The 23592-nt window shown below is 40.5% G+C and overlaps 1 protein-coding gene across 1 annotated transcript; it reads right to left on the bottom strand.

Moving 5' to 3' along the window:
- Nucleotides 1–10640: 10640 nt before the first annotated feature.
- LOC149971364 (high choriolytic enzyme 1-like) lies at nucleotides 10641–14138 on the bottom strand. The gene is made up of 9 exons (XM_090221972.1): nucleotides 13231–14138; nucleotides 13092–13125; nucleotides 12807–12884; nucleotides 12569–12721; nucleotides 12183–12300; nucleotides 11837–12015; nucleotides 11393–11474; nucleotides 11101–11225; nucleotides 10641–10912 (listed from the first exon to the last, which is right to left on the bottom strand). Exons 1-9 carry the CDS (start codon nucleotides 13297–13299, stop codon nucleotides 10887–10889), a joined length of 864 nt encoding a protein of 287 aa, XP_090078098.1. The 5' UTR covers nucleotides 13300–14138; the 3' UTR covers nucleotides 10641–10886.
- Between the last annotated feature and the right edge of the window lie 9454 nt (nucleotides 14139–23592).

Genomic DNA, 23592 nt, shown 5'->3' with positions numbered 1-23592 from the left:
ACAAAAAGTGCTGTAAATTCTAAACGGTTCCCCCGATATGGATGAAAATACCCTAAAAGGAAAGCTGACAATATGCACGCTAACCTCGTAGACATTGTATCATTTCACATTCAAAATGCTGGAGTACATAGCCAAAACTCTAATACCTTTGGAGCTCAGTGTATTTATTGTGTGAAGTATTTTTAAGGTCCCAATGTTACTGGGGTCCAAGTAGGTCCTAGTGTTACTTTGAATATGCGTTGACTGGTCGATTGAGTTTAGCAAAGCAGTGATCTTATGGCATGGTAGCTTCGTATCCTGTGTCACTCACCTCAGTCAGTTCCTCAATCCAGGCAGAGGACACCAGCATCAGGGTCAGGAGACCCACAGTGAACTTGAACACAAACATGGCAGCAAAAGGACTGTAGGATAAATACAACCATATAGGGAAAATCATTAAAACCAGCCATAGTGTTGGTCATTGACAATCACACACATACAGTATGAACACTGAGCACAGTGCTTACCTTAGAGCTCCGAGAAGGAATGGGTGAAATGGAAGTAGTTAGTGTCGTTTTTACAGTCTTTCCTCAGGAATATACACGTAGATAGATAACAGACCCCCAAATAAGTGAATATGGGCACAAAAACATGCTGACAGGTAAGGAAATGTCATATTGAGTCGAGGTTGCTGCACGTCATGTGGAAATTCTGCAGGAAATCCTTGAAACGTGTGTGAAACATGACATGTGTGAGGTGTGCATGTTAACATTTTGTACCATATCATGTATCATATCATGGCTAAATACGTTTGACCTTGACGATTTGCAAACAGGTTTGCCCTTCTCTGTGTGTCGTTCTACCTTTTCAGGATGCGTAAAATTACTTTTTTACATTTGAGTAATTTAGCAGACGCTCTTATCCAAAGCAAGTTACAGAAGTGAGTGAATACGTTTTCGTTCGCAATGGTCCCCTGTGGGAATCCAACCCACAACCCTAGTGTTGTAAGTGGCAGAAAAACCAACTGAGCTACAAGGGACCACAATAACATACTGTGAAATCTTCTCATGTAATATCTGCTGCTGGGAAATCTTTGTTGGCAGCCCACATACTTCATTACGTGTCAGTGGGTTCTCTCATTCAACATAGCTATTACATTAGCTTCATGAAAGAGGCACATGTTGTGCAGATCAGAATAGGGCTTATAAAGTATGGATGGGGGCTGAAAGTAGCTATATCTCCTTACTGTTGTGTTTATATACTCACTCTATCTCTATGGTGGCCTGGTTTAGTCATTTGAACATGTGCATCAAGAACAGACTGGATAAGATTGTGCAGGTTTCCAGCAAGGTCATAGAAGAGCAACCGACCCAATTATCAGAAGTTTTTAAGAAATTGACATAAGTATTGAATTTGTTTTTAACACTTTACAATAAGATTCCATTTATAAAGGGTTTATCAAGGATTTGTTATTCCTTTATTAACGGTTATTTAATCATTCTCACTTTTGTGTGTGATGAATTGTTGCTGTCCCCAGGAACAGAAATGGTTGGTTTTCAGACCAATGGTCAACTCGCATGACGTGCCTTGCCTCACTTTTGAAACTCTGATGATGCATTGGTACACTTATTTGTTCCAGGAATGAAGGCTTCAGCTGAAGATTTCAAGCCATAATATTGGTGTGGTTTGCTGGTTTCGGAGAAATTCCCCCGAATTTGTGAGATCTGTCCATCTGAAGGAAACCTGACACAATCCCTACGATTTTTTTATTTATTTTATTTCAACCTTTATTTAACCAGGTAGACAAGTTGAGAACAAGTTCTCATTTAAAACTGCGACCTGGCCAAGATAAAGCAACGCAGTGCGACACAAATAACAAGATAGAGTTACACTTGGAATAAACAACACATACAGTCAAAACACAATAGAAAAATGTATATATACAGTGTGTGCAAATGAGGTAAGATGAGGGAGGTAAGGCAATAAATAGGCCATCGTGGTATAATAATTACAATTTTGAGATTAAACACTGGAGTGATAGATGTGCAGAAGATGAATGTGCAAGTAGAGATACTGGGGTGCAAAGTAGCAAAAAAAAAAATAACAGTATGGGGATGAAGTAGTTGGAAGAGCTATTTACAGATAGGCTATGTACAGTTGCAGTGATCTGTGAGCTGCTCTGACAGCTGCTGCTTAAAGTTAGTGATGGAGATATGAGTCTCCAGCTTCAGTGATTTTTGTAGTTCGTTCCAGTCATTGGCAGCAGAGAACTGAAAGGAAAGGTGGCCAAAAGAGAAATTGGCTTTTGGGGTGACCAGTGAAAATTACCTGCTGGTGTGTGTGCTATGTGTGGGTGCTGCTATGGTGACCAGTGAGCTGAGATAAGGCGGGGCTTTACCTAGCAGAGACTTATAGATGACCTGGAGCCAATTGGTTTGGTGATGAATATGAAGCGAGGGCCAGCCAATGAGAGCATACAGGTCACAGTGGTGGGTACTATATGGGTCATTGGTGACAAAACGGATGGCACTGTGATAGACTGCATTCAATTTGCTGAGTAGAGTGTTGGAGGCTATTTTGCAAATGAAATTGCCGAAGTCAATGATCGGTAGGATAGTCAGTTTTACGAGGGTATGTTTGGCAGCGTGAGTGAAGGATACTTTGATACAAAATAGGAAGCCGATTCTAGATAAAATTTTGGATTGGAGATGCTTAATGTGAGTCTGGAAGGAGAGTTTACAGTCTAACCAGACACCTAGGTATTTGTAGATGTCCGCATATTCTAAGTCAGAACCGTCCAGAGTAGTGATGCTGGTATGGGGATGACCTCGGCAGCTTTCCAATCTTTGGGGGTCTCAGATGATACGAAAGAGAGGTTGAACAGGCTAGTAATAGGGGTTGCAACAATTTCGGCTGATAATTTTAGAAAGAGATTTTCTAGTCCTGCTGATTTGTAGGGGTCCAGATTTTGCAGCTCTTTCAGAACATCAGCTATCTGGTTTTGGGTGAAGGATAAATGAGGGAGGTTTGGGCAAGTGGCTGTGGGGGGTGCAGGGCTGTTGACCAGGGTAGGTGGTGGCCAGGTGGACAGCATCGCTAGCCGTCGAAAAGTGCTTATTGGAGTTCTCAATTATTGTGGATTTATCGGTGTTGACAGTGTTTCCTAGCTTCAGTGCAGTGGGCAGCTGGGAGGAGCTGCTCTTATTCTCCATGGACTTTACAGTGTCCCAGAACTTTTTGGAGTTTATGCTGCAGGATGAAGCATGGTGGTGGCAGAATCATGCTGTGGGGATGTTTTCAGTGGCAGGGACTGGGGGACTAGTCAGGATCGAGGCAAAGATGAACGGAACAAAGTACAGAGAGTTCCTTGATGAAAACGTGCTCCAGGGAGCTCAAGACCTCAGACTGGGATGAAGGTTTACTTTTCAACAGGACAATGACCCTAAGCACACAGCCAAGACAACGCAGGAGTGGCTTCAGGGACAAGTTTTTGAATGTCCTGGAGTGGTCCAGCCAGAGCCCGGACTTAAACCTCATCGAACATCTCTGGAGAGACCTGAAAATAGCTATGCAGCATTGCTCCCCATCCAACCCGACAGAGCTTGAGAGGATCTGCAGAGAAGAATGGGAGAAACTCCCCAAATACACATGTGCCAAACTTGTAGCGTCATACCCAAGAAGACTCGAGGCTGTAATCACTACCAAAGGTGCTTCAACAAAGTACTGAGTAAAGGGTCTGAATATTTATATAAATGTGATCTTTCAGTTTTTTTTGTTTTTATAAAAAGCTAAAATTGTAAAAACCTGTTTTAGCTTTGTCATTATGGGGTATTGTCTGTAGATTGATGAGGGAAAAAAACAATTTAATCAATTTTAGAATACAGCTTTAACCTATCAAAATGTGGAAAATGTCAATGGGTCTCAATACTTTCTGAAGGCACTGTATATGACTAGGCACTGTATACAACTATCAATCACTTAGATCAAGCATTTTCAGGCTCAGGGAGCAACTGCTTTCTATCACTCTCAATCGCCTGTTCTTTCTTCTCTCAGTCTGTGTTTGCTCCGCAAAGACAGGACAAGTTTAAATCACAACACAATATGACAACAACATGCTAGCAACACAACCTGGCAGCAGCCCAACGTGGTCGCAGCACAAAACATGGTACAAACATTATTGGGCACAGACAACAGCACAAAGGGCAAAAAGGGAGAGACAACAATAAATGATGCAAAGCAGCCACAACTGTCTGTAAGAGTGTCCATGGTTGAGTCTTTGAATGAAGAGATCCAGGTAAAACTGTCCAGTTCGAGTGTTTGTTGCAGCTCATTCCAACCCGGGGATGCGTGTGCTTTGGGGACCTTTAACAGAATGTGACTGGCAGAACGGGTGTTGTATGTGGAGGATGAGGGCTGCAGTAGATATCTCAGATAGGGGGGGTGAGGCCTAAGAGGGTTTAATAAATCAGCATCAACCAATGGGTCTTGCGACATGTATAGAGAGATGACCAGTTTACAGAGGAGTATAGAGTGCAGTGATGTGTCCTATAAGGAGCATTGATGGCAAATCTGATGGCCGAATGGTAAAGAACATCTAGCCGCTCGAGAGCACCCTTACCTGCCGATCTATAAATTACATCTCCGTAATCTAACATGGGTACAATGGTCATCTGAATCAGGGTTAGTTTGGCAGCTGTGGTGAAAGAGGAACGATTACGATAGAGGAAACCAAGTCTAGATTTAACCTTAGCCTGCAGCTTTGATATGTGCTGAGAGAAGGACATATAGCCATACTCTCAATACTTGTATGAGGTGACTACCTAAAGCTCTAAACCCTCAGAGGTAGTAATCACACCTGAAGGGTTATAAGACCCATCCCCCACTACATTTATAGGGTCATAGACTACACATTAACAATATAGATATTCATTAGAAAGGCTTAATATTGTTCCACAGTCTTTTCTGGTCTCTGCCTCTTATAATGAAACAGTCTGAGAGATGTGTGAAATATTGCATGGGGTCTGTGAGAAAGCACTTCAAAGATAAGCACAGAACCCGCAGAGGAGTAAAAGAGATAAGAGACTAGTCAGACATACCTCTATAAATCAACTTGGGGGAGTGGACATTTACTGCTGAGCCCTTAGAAAACACTGGAACTATTGTATCTCTCTTGCAAGTTTGTATAGCTGTGTATGCATGGGCTTGGTCTGATGAGTAGAAGGTAATGACGTATGCTGTGACATCACTAGGGCTGAACTTCAGGCTTAATAAAATAACTTGGGACTTTTACTATGGGGCAGAACTCAGGAGAGACATCAGTTGTATGTGTGATATTTGATCTTTGACTTCTGTCTACAGCTGTTTTTTGATTAAAATAGTTATGATTTATAAGTGCACATTTTGAGTGTTCCTTATTTGTTAATTAAATGAAACGGAGCACAGAAAAACGGGAACCAACAAGAAGAAAGTGTCTAAATCATCTGACCCAGATGGGTCAGGTTTAGGGAGCTCCTTTAGCCCCTCGGACTCAGTGACGGCCTGCAGGGAGAAACTTTGTAGCGGGGCAGGGAAAAAAGAGGGAGGAGCATCGGGGCTAGGCACATTAGAAGGGATGGGGATTGGGACATTTTGGACGGTCAAGGAGGCATGACTGAGTCAAATAGGAATCCTGACTTTATGAAGTGGTGATTAAAGAGCTCAGTCTTGTGCTCCTTGTCAGTAGCAACCACGTCATCAACGTTAAGGGCTGATGGATTGCTGGTTCGGGTCTCTGTTATTGACCTTGTGGGAGATCTGTCGACGTACCCTTGAGCAGGGCATTGACCCTGGTTGCTTCTGTGTGTCTCTCTGGATGGGAGTCGGTTAGATGACTAATGTGATGTAGTTGTTGAGCGGCTTCACTGCAAGTATATGTTATGTTTAAATATTCCATTAAAAAAAAGGTCATTCATAAAAAACATTAAGGGACATGACCAGCTATGAGAAGAAGGGTTTATTCTCCAGGTCTTTAACCATTTTCCAGAGCTTCTTGGGGTTAGACCCACAGAGAGAGAACTGCTCCTTAAAGTAACTAACTTTGGCCATCTGGATAGCCTGAGTGCACTTATTTCTCATTTTCCTGAACGAGAGCCAGTCAGCTTGAGTATGCGTGTGCTGAGCCAAATGGAATTCTTGAGGTGGAGTAACTATGAAAGATCACGGTCGAACCAGGGGAAGAACCTGTTTTTAATTATCATTTTCTTTTTGGGGGCGTGTTTGTTGACAATATCACTGAAAATATCAAACAAGATGGTCGAAGCATCTTCAACAAAGGGGATCAAGCTGATTCTATACCAATTTACAGAGGCCAGGTCATGAAGGAAGGCTTGCTCATTAAGGTTTTTAGCAAGTGTCTATTACAAATCAGGACAAGTTGTTTCACTGAGTAGTTATGTGAACACAGGCGGTAAAACAGTGATCACATTACAGAAAACACAAGACTGATACCTATCAGGATTATTTGTGAGGATAACATCAAGGAGAGTAGCCTTTTCTGGGTGTTTGGAGTCATACCTTGTAGGATTGGTGATAGTCTGAGAAAGATTCAGGGAGTCCCATTGCTTTAGGACTTGTTCAGGTGGTTTAAGCTTGTCCCAGTTTTGGTCACCTAGCAGGACAAATTCAGACTTAGTGTACGGGGCCAGGAGAGAGATTAGGGCAGGTGGGGTACAGGCCGGTGTTGATGGAGGACGATAATAACACCCAGCAACAGTCAACAAAGAGCTATTTGAAAGTTTAATGCTTAAAACCAGAAAATCAAATTGTTTTGGTGGAGACAACCGAGCACTGAAGGTGTTCCTTGGTAAAAATTGCCACTCCACCACCTTTGGAAGATCTGTCTTACCGAAAAAGGTTATTTTTCGGTAAGTTTTCGGATCTGTCTTACCGAAAAAGGTTATATACTGTCACGCCCTGACCATAGAGAGCCCTCAGGGTTCTCTATGGTGCTTTAGGTCAGGGCGTGACTCGGGGGTGTTTCTAATCGTTAGTACTTCTTTGTTGGTGTGAGTATGGTTCCCAATTGGAGGCAGCTGATGATCGTTGCCTCTAATTGGGGATCATACTTAGTTTGGTTCTTTCCCACCTGCATTTGTGGGATGTTGTTTGTTTGTGTTTCAGTTAGTGCCTATGTGCGCTCTGTACTGGATGTTCGTTGATTCTTTGATGTTTTTGTTAAGTTTCACTTTTGTAATAAAGTATGTGGAACTCTATTCACGCTGCGCCTTGGTACGCTTATGTATACGACGATCGTAACATAAACAAGCAAGTTCATATTACATCGCACAGTTCAGGCTTCATCTGATTTATCTATACAGAAACTGCACATCAAGCTCACTGAAAAAGATTTAACCTATGTCAGTCAATAAGTTGTTTAAAAAATAACCAACGTTTTGGTTAATCGCTCAGCACTACAGTACACTAGTGGTTCCAATTTTAACACTAACTTACTAGCTAGTGTATTAGCAAAAATTGTGATGACTAGCTAACCCCTTTAATCTGTGGTATCTAGATATTAGTGTTAGCAAGTAATGTTAAACAATAGCTAGATATTATTAATATTATTATTATTAGCTAGCAGTGGATAACATAACTAGCTAAGACTAACTTGTATAAATCCTGATAATGAGGATAAGAGTTATGTGTAGCTGTGCTATGCTAAATTGTCACATCCTCTCATCATCCTCTTCTCTCCCACATATTCCCATAAGGTCTCAGACTCCAGGATGGGAAAATGCTTAACAAGAAAGAAACAGATGAAGACACAGAAGGGGACCATGAGACCCTATGTTAGTGTTGTATTTTTAAATAGTTAATCTGTTGTCAATTTATAGTCTGACTTGTAATGTTAAAAATCGGAGAAAAAGACACCCCAATGTTGGTCTGAATTAGCTAAGCTACTCACTACCAATGACAGGCTACAGATTGAGACACCGCAATTGAAATCATTTTCCCAATGTATCCTTCTATTAAATTACATTTTGTTCTTACTATGTATTGCATGATTGGGGAGTTTATATGCTGTTATAAATATTTGCATCTCATTCATAAATGGTCAGCAGGTTTCCACTTTCTTTAAAAGTAGTTTTTCAGTAGTTATAAATGTTGGTAACTCATTTGTTAATGGTCAGTGGATTGCCACTTTAAAATATGGTATAATTTTAGCAGTTATAAATGTTGATAACTCAGTTATACATGTTTGTAGGTCTGTCACTTTAAAATAAATTATACTTTTAGCAGTTATACATGTGGGTAAATCATTTACAGATGATTTGAGAGTTCACTCAGAGCTGAGACAAACAGACACACTTATACATTCAAGTTTATTTTCTTTATCGTTACTATTTTCTACATTGCAGAATAATAATGAAGACATCAAAACTATGAAATAACACATATGGAATCATGTAGTAACCAAAAAAGTGTTACACAAATCAAAATATATTTTATATTTGAGATTCTTCAAAGTAGCCACCCTTGGCCTTGATGACAGCTTTGCACACTCTTGGCATTCTCTCAACCAACTTCATGAGGTAGTCACCTGGAATGCATTTCAATTAACAGGTGTGCCTAGTTAAAAGTTCATTTGTGGAATTTTTTTCCTTCTTAATGCGTTTGAGCCAATCAGTTGTGTTGTGACAATGTCACGTTCGTTGTATGGAGGAGACCAAGGCAGCGTAAGATGAATACATACATTAATGAAGACGAAGAACACTTAACAAACTATACAAAACAACAAACCGAACGTGAAGCTATAACAATACTAGTGCAGACACAGGCAACTAGACATAGACATAGACAATAACCCACGAAATACCCAAAGAAGATGGCTGCCTAAATATGGTTCCCAATTTGAGACAATGATAAACAGCTTCCTCTAATTGAGAACCAATCTAGGCAACCATAGACATACATAAACACCTAGATAGTAAACAACCCCATAAACCTACAAAACCCCTAGACAGTACAAAAACACATACATCACCCATGTCACACCCTGACCTAACCGAAACAATAAAGAAAACAAAGTATACTAAGGTCAGGGCGTGACAGACAAGGTAGGGCTGGTATACAGAAGATAGCCCTATTTGCTAAAAGACCAAGTCCATATTATGGCAATAACAGTCCATCAATATTTTCAGACATGAAGGTCAGTCAATCTGGAAAATTTCAAGGGCTTTGAAAGTTTCTTCAAGTGCAGTCGCAATAACCATCAAGCACTATGATGAAACTGGCTCTCATGAGGCCCGAAACAGGAGAGGAAGTCGAAGAGTTACTTCTGCTGCAGAGGATAAGTTCATTAGAGTTACCAGCCTCAGAAATTGCAGCCCAAATAAATTCTTCACAGAGCTCAAGTACCAGACACATCACAACATCAATTGTTCAGAGGAGACTGCATGAATCAGACCTTCATGGTCAAATTGCTGCAAATAAACTCCTATTAAAGGACACTAATAATAATGGGCCACTTTGAAGAATCTCAAATATAAAATATATTTTGATTTGTTTAACACTTTTTGGTTACTACATTATTCCATATGTGTTATTTCATAGTTTTGATGTCTTCACTATTATTCTGCAATGTAGAAAATAGTTTTAAAAAAACCCTTGAGTGTGTAAGTGTGTCCAAACTTTTGACTGGTACTGTAAATGAGAAAAGATTCAACACTTTGTTCAACATATTTCGTCAATGAATGGTGGGTATGAAGACCAAAACATTCAACGTTGTGAGAAGATACCCCCTCCGCTGTTTCACCAACCAAAGGCATTACAGTTACCATTTAACACCAGAGCGTTCGCCACACGTGGACTATCACTGAGCAGTGGTAAGTGTGTTGATATAATCTGGTAAGGGGTAATTTATTAGGAACGATAATTGAATAATGTCCTGGATGTACATTTGGCCAGGTCATCATTTATACCAACCTCTTCTGTTCCTGGGATAGAGCATCAATGCATCACACCCACAAGTGAGAAAATAACTATTGTTCAACTGTGCAACTATTGAAAATAAGGTTGCATAATGATACACAAGGGTTCATCTTATAAGCGTGTGTAAGTGCATTTATAACGTGTTAATAACTGTAGGTAGATATTGGCTCACTATTTGGCAAACACTGACTAGTTATTGCACTATTTTGACCAATGCGATACAACTGTTTATTAATGGTTCATAAATGCATTTTCAAATTATTTAAATAATGATTCATCATGTAATAATAAACCCTTTATAAACCCTTTACAATTTCAACCTCTTGGTTAAGTGTTACTGAAGAAAATGAATAGGCTACTATCCTTGACTGTACTGGACACTCCCTCTACAATGTTTTTTAAGCTCATGTCATTGTTTCAGACTTCCGAAATGTAAAAGTAACAGAATGTAAAATGATTTTGTTGTCCTGTGTAATAAAGGATTTTCTGTGCATGTGGGAGTTTGGACGAGTGTTATTGCTGTAGGCTTTGGTGAGATAGCCTTGTTAACTCGACCTAAAAAATACAAAAGGTTTCAGTTTTACTCACGAAACCACTTAGACACCTATGCACATTATATGATAATCACCATCAATGTACCATTTGCAATCAGAATAATAAACATAAGCCCTCAAAAAACAGAGACTATCAAATACACATTACTACACATGTTTATTGTGATAATGTTTCAGTAGTCTGCAGTACATTCTTTTGCCATACCAATGTTCTATCTATGATAAGCCATACCAGATCTGATATACAGAAAACAATGCTTATCTACGTCTCAATTCATGCTTTCAGCATAACGTATAGTTTGTTTATTGAGTTCATGTTCAAAGTTGAAAAGCAAGCTATAACTGCAGTTCCAATCCTCAGCAGACGCTCTACCATCGCACTTGTCAAATCAAGTCTAACTGCTGTCCCGCTAGTAAAAGAGAAGTGAAAGAGAAAATACAATTAGAATTAGAATACATACTTCATTTCAAATACTATATTCCCAAATATTTGTCATTGATTGAGCAACGGTGGGGTGAAGCTTACAGGCAGGTACAATAATCACAACTTTTATCCTTCACAGTTATAATAAACAGGTATTCCTAAAATAGCACTTACTGCAGTTGTAGAGACGATTGATCCGCAGAATATCAATGGGGCTCATCTGAGTTGCCCTGCCAATAACTGCATTATTGTCAGGGATTGGAAGAATGGTGGGCTGCCTGTTCCTGGAGAAGGCAAACCTGGAACCAGACAACATAGGACAGAAAGCTCTGAAGCTATCAATTGAAATTAGAGGATGACATGAGTAGACTATGAAAGGGGAAAAGGATTTCTCTTATTTTAGCCATGTAACATTCCAGCTGTTATCGTAGTTAAGAAAACCTTTAAATGAATTTCTTTAATTTACCTTGAGTAGTGCATGACAGAATTATAGTCATAAGGAGTCCCCAAGTTAATCGTGTTGATCTTTCTGAAATTGAATTCCATTCCTAGGATGGAAAATGTATGATAAATCATTTTCTTACACAGTATAATAACATTCACTCTTGTAAAGAAATGTTTTACAGATGATTATGAATAGTGTAAATGCATATTAATTGTAAAGCTTATAATTCTTCTCAATGTTTCTACATGTTTACAAATAATGAAATACTAATGTATTATTATTCTATTCAAATAGTAGTGCACTATAAATAGTTTAATAAGGCTTTCCCATTAAAGTTATAAAAGTGTTACTAAGATTTCTTACTCAAAAGGGTCAGGAAGAATATTGTGCACAATCTAAATTATTATTTCCCTATGAAATTATGTAAAAAAAAAAAAGTATTATAAAGCATGATAAAGCACTAACCAGGAATAATGTTCTGCATCAGGATTTGAACATTGCTATCGCGGTCACTGCGTGTTTGCTCATGGTTGAAGCCCAAGGCATGCAGCAGTTCATGCTGCACCACAGACAGAAAGACACATCCGTTCCTACTCAGAGACACGACCTGGCCATTGCCCCGGCGTCCAATAAACGAGAAACAGCTACAAACAAGGGTGCATACGGAAGACAAATGTTATTTCTAAAAGTGATAAAGTATTATCTTTATGCAATAAAACAGTCAAGTAAATTGTCACGTAAATACTAAGTAAATAAGAGTGGCAAAAGACAAGTATAACAGGCCTAGTAATGGAATGTGCAGTGGTCATACCCTGACTGAGACTGGATGTCCACAAAGTCCCTCTGATTGGTTCGGGGAAAGAATCGGATGCAGGTTGATGCAGCAAAGGTTTGCAGCCCGCCTTCAATTACGGACCTCTCCCGGGCCGCTGCTCAATGGAGCAATAAGAAATAAGAAATAAGAAATCAGAAACTCTATAATCACAGGCACACACACACACACACACACACACACACACACACACACACACACACACACACACACACACACACACACACACACACACACACACACACACACACACACACACACACACACACACACACACACACACACACACACACAGACTCATATACTATAGTAAAACCAAACCATTAGGCTCAGCATAAAATCGTTTCAGAGAACAAAATACTTACAGTATTGATTAGAGATCACAAAGGGCACGTAAACGTTCCCATCAGAGGACTTCTGCCACTTGCATCCGCGAGCTGTGCAGGGGTCAGCGTTCATGAACCCAGTATCTACTGCAATGTCCCCAAACATGACTAGTGGCTCATCAAGTCTTTGTCCTAGAAAACAACACCAAGTGAAGGTTATCTGCTATCCATTCTTGATGCCATTAAATACAGAGTAGGAATGTACAGGCTTCCGTACCAAGATTTCTGTTGGCCTTCTCAATGAGCGTTGAAACAGAGTATTCATCCTCCTCAATGCTGTTGGTGCTAGTGCCGTCTGTGGAATGGAATAAAAAATGTGCTTAAATGCAACTGTGTCCCTAATAACTCACATTTTAATAAGATAATATATGTCATTTACATTATAACAATGAATGATTAATAAAAAACGGATTTCGTTTATGAAACACGATATTTAGATGATACAATGTCCAATACAATGTCATACAATAGCTCAATGTTTATAAATACAGGATGAGCATACCAATGTCCTCTTCACTCCATTCATATGACGCTTTCTGTATGGCAAAACAGCAGAAGGAAATATGTACAAATGTGTTTAAAACGCACATAATTCATCATCATGCACAGCCGTTTCTCAATAGTCTCGGATGGACCCTTACCCCTGTAGATCGGCCCTGAACTGAGCAGAGAACAGCGATGAAAATGGACAGCACAAAGACAGGTGCCATGGTGAAGGACTGCAGGATGGCCCAGGATCAATCTGTTGTCAACATGATAGACCTGCAGTTTATATAATGTCGGCTGACAGACGCTGTCGTTGCTCAGAATACTGGTAAATTGCAAAATAGTCGTAGATGTTGACCAATTCAACCAAAGTCTTGCTTCAAGATGTTTAAAAAGAAGTGTTTCTCAAATTTTGGGGACTGTGGTTTTGTGATGTCTTGCATACATGTCATGGGTAATTAATAAGATAAATACAATACAACTGTACTAGAACGGAAGGGTGCCATTGAACTAAAATATTGAAAACAATTAAATAAGAGCTTGCATAAAGGAATAAGAGCACTTTTTTTTATTTATAAAGCCCTTTTTACATTAGCAGATGTCAAAAAGTGCTAAACCTCAAACAGCGAGCAATGCAGATGTAGAAGCACGGTGGCTCTGAGGGGTGGCCAGTCCTCTTCTGGCTGTACCAGGTGCAGATTATAACAGTACATGGCCATTAAGGCCAGATTGTTCTCCAAGATGTTCAAATGCTCATAGATGACCAGCAGGGTCAAATAATAATCACAGTGGTTGTAGTGGGTGCAACAGGTCAGTACATCAGGAGTAAATGTCACTTGGCTTTTCATAGCCGGGAATTCAGAGGTCAAATCAACAGGTTCGGTAGAGAGAGTTTAAAAAAGCAGGTCTGGGTCAAGGTAGCACATCCGGTGAACAGGTCGGGGTTCCATCGCTGCAGGCAGAACAGTTGAAACTGGAGCAGCAGCACGACCAGGTGGACTGGGACAGCAAGGGGTCATCAGACCAGGTAGTCCTGGGGCATGGTCCTAGGGCTCAGGTCCTACAGGAGGGGAAGGAGAGGGAGAGAATTAGAGGGAGCATAATTAAATTCACACAGGACACCAGATACGGTTGAAGTCGGAAGTTTACATACACTTACATTGGAGTTATTAAAACTTGTTTTTCAACCCCTCCACAAATTTCTTGTTAACAAACTATAGTTTTGGCAAGTCGGTTAAAACATTTACTTTGTGCATGACACAAGTAATTTACATAATTTGAGTCAATTGGAGGTGTGCCTGTGGATGTATCATGGGAAAATCAAAAGAAATCAGCCAAAAAAATGTAGACCTCCACAAGTCTGGTTCATCCAAGGGAGACATTTCCAAATGCCTGAAGGTACCACATTCATCTGTACAAACAATAGTACGCAAGTATAAACACCATGCCGTCATACCGCTCAGGAAGGAGACACGTTCTGTCTCTTAGAGATTAACGTACTTTGGTGCGAAAAGTGCAAATCAATCCCAGAACAACAGCAAAGGAAATTGAAGATGCTGGAGGAAACAGGTAGAAAAATATCTATATCCACAGTAAAATGATACCTATATCGATATAACCTGAAAGGCCGCTCAGCAAGGAAGAAGCCACTGCTCCAAAACCACTATAAAAAAGCCAGACTACTGTTTGCAACTGCACATTGGGACAAATATCGTACTTTTTGGAGAAATGTTCTCTGGTCTGATGAAACAAAAATAGAACTGTTTGGCCATATTGACCATCGTTATGTTTGGAGGAGAAAGGGGGGGCTTGCAAGCCGAAAAACACCATCCCAACCGTGAAGCAGGGGGTGGCAGCATCATGTTGTGGGGGTGCTTTGCTGCAGGAGGGACTGGTGCACTTCACAAAAAGACACAAAAAAAATAAAAGCTGAAATAAATAATTCTCTCTACTATTATTCTGTCATTTCACATTCTTAAAATGAAGTGGTGATCCTAACTGACCTAAGACAGTGATTTTGTATTACGATCAAATGTCAGGAACTGTGAAAAACTGAATTTAAATGTATTTGGCTAAGGTGTACTGTATGTTAACTTCCGACTTCAACTGAAAGACAGGAGAATTACACCAGATATTACAGACTGACCCTAGACCCCCGGCACATAGACTATTGCAGCGTAGATACTGGAGGCTGAGACAGGGGGGGTCGGGAGACACTGTGGTCCCGTCTGACGATAAGGCCAATCAGGTAGGATATAAGCCCATCCACATTGCTAAAGCACAGCCCCCTCACACCTAGAGGGATATCAACAGACCAGTCTGTGTATAGCCCACAAAGATGTCCTCCACCGCACGAGCCCGAGGAGCCGCCAAACCAGACAGGAAGTTCACGCCAGTGACGCATCAAGCGATGCACCCCTCCTAGGGACGGCATGGAAGAGCACTAGTAAGCCAGTGACTCAGCCCCCATAATAGGGTCAGAGGCAGAGAATCCCAAAGGAAAGGGCAACCGGCCAGGCAGAAACAACAAGGGCAGTTTGTCGGTCCAGTGCCTTTCAGTTCACCTTCACACCCCTGGGCCAGACTACACTCAATCATAGGACCTACCGAAGAGATGAGTCTTCAGTAAAGACTTAAAGGTCGAGACTGAGTCTGCGTGTCTCACATGGATACAGTAACAAGATTTTTCTCAGGTGGGCATTCCATATGCCCCATGTCTGACATTTGCACTTGGACAGAAGAACCAAAGTTTCTGAGGATGCTTGTGGAGATGTAGTTTTGAAGCAGTGAAGTGGGCCATGCCATGAAGAGCCTTGTATGTGATTACACATATTTTGTAGTATATTTTGATCCTATGTTTTACTGGCAGCCATATTCGTTTTCAAGAACTAATTATGGGGTCTCATTATATGGTCACTTGAGAATTTGGTCAGTAACACCATATACAAACTCTACTGCAGTCCAGTTTGGAGGTTGCATAGGTATCAGTGAACGTTATGCAAAAATGACAGATGCAGATGGCATTTGGCAGGTTGAGCCTGTTATGCAAACTCCCAGAAAGTGGTTTATGTTATGAAATCCATGTTGAAATACTACCCTTAATGTTTGTCTTTGTGGAAACTGTTGCCTAATGTTAACAGCAAGTCTGAGTAGAAGGTAATGACGTATGCTGTGACATCACTAGGGCTGAACTTCAGGCTTAATAAAATAACTTGGGACTTTTACTATGGGGCAGAACTCAGGAGAGACATCAGTTGTATGTGTGATATTTGATCTTTGACTTCTGTCCAAAGCAAGTTACAGAAGTGAGTGAATATGTTTTCGTTCGCAATGGTCCCCTGTGGGAATCCAACCCACAACCCTAGTGTTGTAAGTGGCAGAAAAACCAACTGAGCTACAAGGGACCACAATAACATACTGTGAAATCTTCTCATGTAATATCTGCTGCTGGGAAATCTTTGTTGGCAGCCCACATACTTCATTACGTGTCAGTGGGTTCTCTCATTCAACATAGATATTACATTAGCTTCATGAAAGAGGCCCATGTTGTGCAGATCAGAATAGGGCTTATAAAGTATGGATGGGGGCTGAAAGTAGCTATATCTCCTTACTGTTGTGTTTATATACTCACTCTATCTCAATGGTGGCCTGGTTTAGTCATTTGAACATGTGCATCAAGAACAGACTGGATAAGATTGTGCAGGTTTCCAGCAAGGTCATAGAAGAGCAACCGACCCAATTATCAGAAGTTTTTAAGAAATTGACATAAGTATTGAATTTGTTTTTAACACTTTACAATAAGATTCCATTTATAAAGGGTTTATCAAGGATTTGTTATTCCTTTATTAACGGTTATTTAATCATTCTCACTTTTGTGTGTGATGAATTGTTGCTGTCCCCAGGAACAGAAATGGTTGGTTTTCAGACCAATGGTCAACTCGCATGACGTGCCTTGCCTCACTTTTGAAACTCTGATGATGCATTGGTACACTTATTTGTTCCAGGAATGAAGGCTTCAGCTGAAGATTTCAAGCCATAATATTGGTGTGGTTTGCTGGTTTCGGAGAAATTCCCCCGAATTTGTGAGATCTGTCCATCTGAAGGAAACCTGACACAATCCCTACGATTTTTTTATTTATTTTATTTCAACCTTTATTTAACCAGGTAGGCAAGTTGAGAACTAGTTCTCATATAAAACTGCGACCTGGCCAAGATAAAGCAACGCAGTGCGACACAAATAACAAGATAGAGTTACACTTGGAATAAACAAAACATACAGTCAAAACACAATAGAAAAATGTATATATACAGTGTGTGCAAATGAGGTAAGATGAGGGAGGTAAGGCAATAAATAGGCCATCGTGGTATAATAATTACAATTTTGTGATTAAACACTGGAGTGATAGATGTGCAGAAGATGAATGTGCAAGTAGAGATACTGGGGTGCAAAGTAGCAACAAAAAAAAATAACAGTATGGGGATGAAGTAGTTGGATGAGCTATTTACAGATAGACTATGTACAGTTGCAGTGATATGTGAGCTGCTCTGACAGCTGCTGCTTAAAGTTAGTGATGGAGATATGAGTCTCCAGCTTCAGTGATTTTTGTAGTTCGTTCCAGTCATTGGCAGCAGAGAACTGAAAGGAAAGGTGGCCAAAAGAGAAATTGGCTTTTGGGGTGACCAGTGAAAATTACCTGCTGGTGTGCGTGCTATGTGTGGGTGCTGCTATGGTGACCAGTGAGCTGAGATAAGGCGGGGCTTTACCTAGCAGAGACTTATAGATGACCTGGAGCCAATTGGTTTGGTGATGAATATGAAGCGAGGGCCAGCCAATGAGAGCATACAGGTCACAGTGGTGGGTACTATATGGGTCATTGGTGACAAAACGGATGGCACTGTGATAGACTGCATTCAATTTGCTGAGTAGAGTGTTGGAGGCTATTTTGCAAATGAAATTGCCGAAGTCAATGATCGGTAGGATAGTCAGTTTTACGAGGGTATGTTTGGCAGCGTGAGTGAAGGATACTTTGATACAAAATAGGAAGCTGATTCTAGATTAAATTTTGGATTGGAGATGCTTAATGTGAGTCTGGAAGGAGAGTTTACAGTCTAACCAGACACCTAGGTATTTGTAGATGTCCGCATATTCTAAGTCAGAACCGTCCAGAGTAGTGATGCTGGTATGGGGATGACCTCGGCAGCTTTCCAATCTTTGGGGATCTCAGATGATACGAAAGAGAGGTTGAACAGGCTAGTAATAGGGGTTGCAACAATTTCGGCTGATAATTTTAGAAAGAGATTTTCTAGTCCTGCTGATTTGTAGGGGTCCAGATTTTGCAGCTCTTTCAGAACATCAGCTATCTGGTTTTGGGTGAAGGATAAATGAGGGAGGTTTGGGCAAGTGGCTGTGGGGGGTGCAGGGCTGTTGACCAGGGTAGGTGGTGGCCAGGTGGACAGCATCGCTAGCCGTCGAAAAGTGCTTATTGGAGTTCTCAATTATTGTGGATTTATCGGTGTTGACAGTGTTTCCTAGCCTCAGTGCAGTGGGCAGCTGGGAGGAGCTGCTCTTATTCTCCATGGACTTTACAGTGTCCCAGAACTTTTTGGAGTTTATGCTGCAGGATGAAGCATGGTGGTGGCAGAATCATGCTGTGGGGATGTTTTCAGTGGCAGGGACTGGGGGACTAGTCAGGATCGAGGCAAAGATGAACGGAACAAAGTACAGAGAGTTCCTTGATGAAAACGTGCTCCAGGGAGCTCAAGACCTCAGACTGGGATGAAGGTTTACTTTTCAACAGGACAATGACCCTAAGCACACAGCCAAGACAACGCAGGAGTTGAGTGGTCCAGCCAGAGCCCGGACTTAAACCTCATCGAACATCTCTGGAGAGACCTGAAAATAGCTATGCAGCATTGCTCCCCATCCAACCCGACAGAGCTTGAGAGGATCTGCAGAGAAGAATGGGAGAAACTCCCCAAATACACATGTGCCAAACTTGTAGCGTCATACCCAAGAAGACTCGAGGCTGTAATCACTACCAAAGGTGCTTCAACAAAGTACTGAGTAAAGGGTCTGAATATTTATATAAATGTGATCTTTCAGTTTTTTTTGTTTTTATAAAAAGCTAAAATTGTAAAAACCTGTTTTAGCTTTGTCATTATGGGGTATTGTCTGTAGATTGATGAGGGAAAAAAACAATTTAATCAATTTTAGAATACAGCTTTAACCTATCAAAATGTGGAAAATGTCAATGGGTCTCAATACTTTCTGAAGGCACTGTATATGACTAGGCACTGTATACAACTATCAATCACTTAGATCAAGCATTTTCAGGCTCAGGGAGCAACTGCTTTCTATCACTCTCAATCGCCTGTTCTTTCTTCTCTCAGTCTGTGTTTGCTCCGCAAAGACAGGACAAGTTTAAATCACAACACAATATGACAACAACATGCTAGCAACACAACCTGGCAGCAGCCCAACGTGGTCGCAGCACAAAACATGGTACAAACATTATTGGGCACAGACAACAGCACAAAGGGCAAAAAGGGAGAGACAACAATAAATGATGCAAAGCAGCCACAACTGTCTGTAAGAGTGTCCATGGTTGAGTCTTTGAATGAAGAGATCCAGGTAAAACTGTCCAGTTCGAGTGTTTGTTGCAGCTCATTCCAACCCGGGGATGCGTGTGCTTTGGGGACCTTTAACAGAATGTGACTGGCAGAACGGGTGTTGTATGTGGAGGATGAGGGCTGCAGTAGATATCTCAGATAGGGGGGGTGAGGCCTAAGAGGGTTTAATAAATCAGCATCAACCAATGGGTCTTGCGACATGTATAGAGAGATGACCAGTTTACAGAGGAGTATAGAGTGCAGTGATGTGTCCTATAAGGAGCATTGATGGCAAATCTGATGGCCGAATGGTAAAGAACATCTGAACTTCAGGCTTAATAAAATAACTTGGGACTTTTACTATGGGGCAGAACTCAGGAGAGACATCAGTTGTATGTGTGATATTTGATCTTTGACTTCTGTCTACAGCTGTTTTTTGATTAAAATAGTTATGATTTATAAGTGCACATTTTGAGTGTTCCTTATTTGTTAATTAAATGAAACGGAGCACAGAAAAACGGGAACCAACAAGAAGAAAGTGTCTAAATCATCTGACCCAGATGTTTTTTGGGTCAGGTTTAGGGAGCTCCTTTAGCACCTCGGACTCAGTGACGGCCTGCAGGGAGAAACTTTGTAGCGGGGCAGGGAAAAAAGAAGGAGGAGCATCGGGGGGATGGGGGATTGGGACATTTTGGACGGTCAAGGAGGCATGACTGAGTCAAATAGGAATCCTGACTTTATGAAGTGGTGATTAAAGAGCTCAGTCTTGTGCTCCTTGTCAGTAGCAACCACGTCATCAACGTTAAGGGCTGATGGATTGCTGGTTCGGGTCTCTGTTATTGACCTTGTGGGAGATCTGTCGACGTACCCTTGAGCAGGGCATTGACCCTGGTTGCTTCTGTGTGTCTCTCTGGATGGGAGTCTGTTAGATGACTAATGTGATGTAGTTGTTGAGCGGCTTCACTGCAAGTATATGTTATGTTTAAATATTCCATAAAAAAAAAGGTCATTCATAAAAAACATTAAGGGACATGACCAGCTATGAGAAGAAGGGTTTATTCTCCAGGTCTTTAACCATTTTCCAGAGCTTCTTGGGGTTAGACCCACAGAGAGAGAACTGCTCCTTAAAGTAACTAACTTTGGCCATCTGGATAGCCTGAGTGCACTTATTTCTCATTTTCCTGAACGAGAGCCAGTCAGCTTGAGTATGCGTGTGCTGAGCCAAATGGAATTCTTGACTATGAAAGATCACGGTCGAACCAGGGGAAGAACCTGTTTTTAATTATCATTTTCTTTTTGGGGGCGTGTTTGTTGACAATATCACTGAAAATATCAAACAAGATGGTCGAAGCATCTTCAACAAAGGGGATCAAGCTGATTCTATACCAATTTACAGAGGCCAGGTCATGAAGGAAGGCTTGCTCATTAAGGTTTTTAGCAAGTGTCTATTACAAATCAGGACAAGTTGTTTCACTGAGTAGTTATGTGAACACAGGCGGTAAAACAGTGATCACATTACAGAAAACACAAGACTGATACCTATCAGGATTATTTGTGAGGATAACATCAAGGAGAGTAGCCTTTTCTGGGTGTTTGGAGTCATACCTTGTAGGATTGGTGATAGTCTGAGAAAGATTCAGGGAGTCCCATTGCTTTAGGACTTGTTCAGGTGGTTTAAGCTTGTCCCAGTTTTGGTCACCTAGCAGGACAAATTCAGACTTAGTGTACGGGGCCAGGAGAGAGATTAGGGCAGGTGGGGTACAGGCCGGTGTTGATGGAGGACGATAATAACATCCAGCAACAGTCAACAAAGAGCTATTTGAAAGTTTAATGCTTAAAACCAGAAAATCAAATTGTTTTGGTGGAGACAACCGAGCACTGAAGGTGTTCCTTGGTAAAAATTGCCACTCCACCACCTTTGGAAGATCTGTCTTACCGAAAAAGGTTATTTTTCGGTAAGTTTTCGGATCTGTCTTACCGAAAAAGGTTATATACTGTCACGCCCTAGGTCAGGGCGTGACTCGGGGGTGTTTCTAATCGTTAGTACTTCTTTGTTGGTGTGAGTATGGTTCCCAATTGGAGGCAGCTGATGATCGTTGCCTCTAATTGGGGATCATACTTAGTTTGGTTCTTTCCCACCTGCATTTGTGGGATGTTGTTTGTTTGTGTTTCAGTTAGTGCCTATGTGCGCTCTGTACTGGATGTTCGTTGATTCTTTGATGTTTTTGTTAAGTTTCACTTTTGTAATAAAGTATGTGGAACTCTATTCACGCTGCGCCTTGGTACGCTTATGTATACGACGATCGTAACATAAACAAGCAAGTTCATATTACATCGCACAGTTCAGGCTTCATCTGATTTATCTATACAGAAACTGCACATCAAGCTCACTGAAAAAGATTTAACCTATGTCAGTCAATAAGTTGTTTAAAAAATTAAAAATAACCAACGTTTTGGTTAATCGCTCAGCACTACAGTACACTAGTGGTTCCAATTTTAACACTAACTTACTAGCTAGTGTATTAGCAAAAATTGTGATGACTAGCTAACCCCTTTAATCTGTGGTATCTAGATATTAGTGTTAGCAAGTAATGTTAAACAATAGCTAGATATTATTAATATTATTATTATTAGCTAGCAGTGGATAACATAACTAGCTAAGACTAACTTGTATAAATCCTGATAATGAGGATAAGAGTTATGTGTAGCTGTGCTATGCTAAATTGTCATATATTCCTCTTCTCTCCCACATATTCCCATAAGGTCTCAGACTCCAGGATGGGAAAATGCTTAACAAGAAAGAAACAGATGAAGACACAGAAGGGGACCATGAGACCCTATGTTAGTGTTGTATTTTTAAATAGTTAATCTGTTGTCAATTTATAGTCTGACTTGTAATGTTAAAAATGGGAGAAAAAGACACCCCAATGTTGGTCTGAATTAGCTAAGCTACTCACTACCAATGACAGGCTACAGATTGAGACACCGCAATTGAAATCATTTTCCCAATGTATCCTTCTATTAAATTACATTTTGTTCTTACTATGTATTGCATGATTGGGGAGTTTATATGCTGTTATAAATATTTGCATCTCATTCATAAATGGTCAGCAGGTTTCCACTTTCTTTAAAAGTAGTTTTTCAGTAGTTATAAATGTTGGTAACTCATTTGTTAATGGTCAGTGGATTGCCACTTTAAAATATGGTATAATTTTAGCAGTTATAAATGTTGATAACTCAGTTATACATGTTTGTAGGTCTGTCACTTTAAAATAAGTTATACTTTTAGCAGTTATACATGTGGGTAAATCATTTACAGATGATTTGAGAGTTCACTCAGAGCTGAGACAAACAGACACACTTACACATTCAAGTTTATTTTCTTTATCGTTACTATTTTCTACATTGCAGAATAATAATGAAGACATCAAAACTATGAAATAACACATATGGAATCATGTAGTAACCAAGAAAGTGTTACACAAATCAAAATATATTTTATATTTGAGATTCTTCAAAGTAGCCACCCTTGGCCTTGATGACAGCTTTGCACACTCTTGGCATTCTCTCAACCAACTTCATGAGGTAGTCACCTGGAATGCATTTCAATTAACAGGTGTGCCTAGTTAAAAGTTCATTTGTGGAATTTTTTTCCTTCTTAATGCGTTTGAGCCAATCAGTTGTGTTGTGACAATGTCACGTTCGTTGTATGGAGGAGACCAAGGCAGCGTAAGATGAATACATACATTAATGAAGACGAAGAACACTTAACAAACTATACAAAACAACAAACCGAACGTGAAGCTATAACAATACTAGTGCAGACACAGGCAACTAGACATAGACATAGACAATAACCCACGAAATACCCAAAGAAGATGGCTGCCTAAATATGGTTCCCAATTTGA

This window comes from Oncorhynchus mykiss, chromosome 26, assembly GCF_057628025.1.
Source record: "Oncorhynchus mykiss isolate SJ-2025 chromosome 26, ASM5762802v1, whole genome shotgun sequence".
Taxonomy (NCBI): Eukaryota; Metazoa; Chordata; class Actinopteri; order Salmoniformes; family Salmonidae; genus Oncorhynchus; species Oncorhynchus mykiss.
The sequence above is the reverse complement of the archived record's forward strand: the minus strand, read 5'-3'. Positions and strand labels throughout refer to the sequence as shown.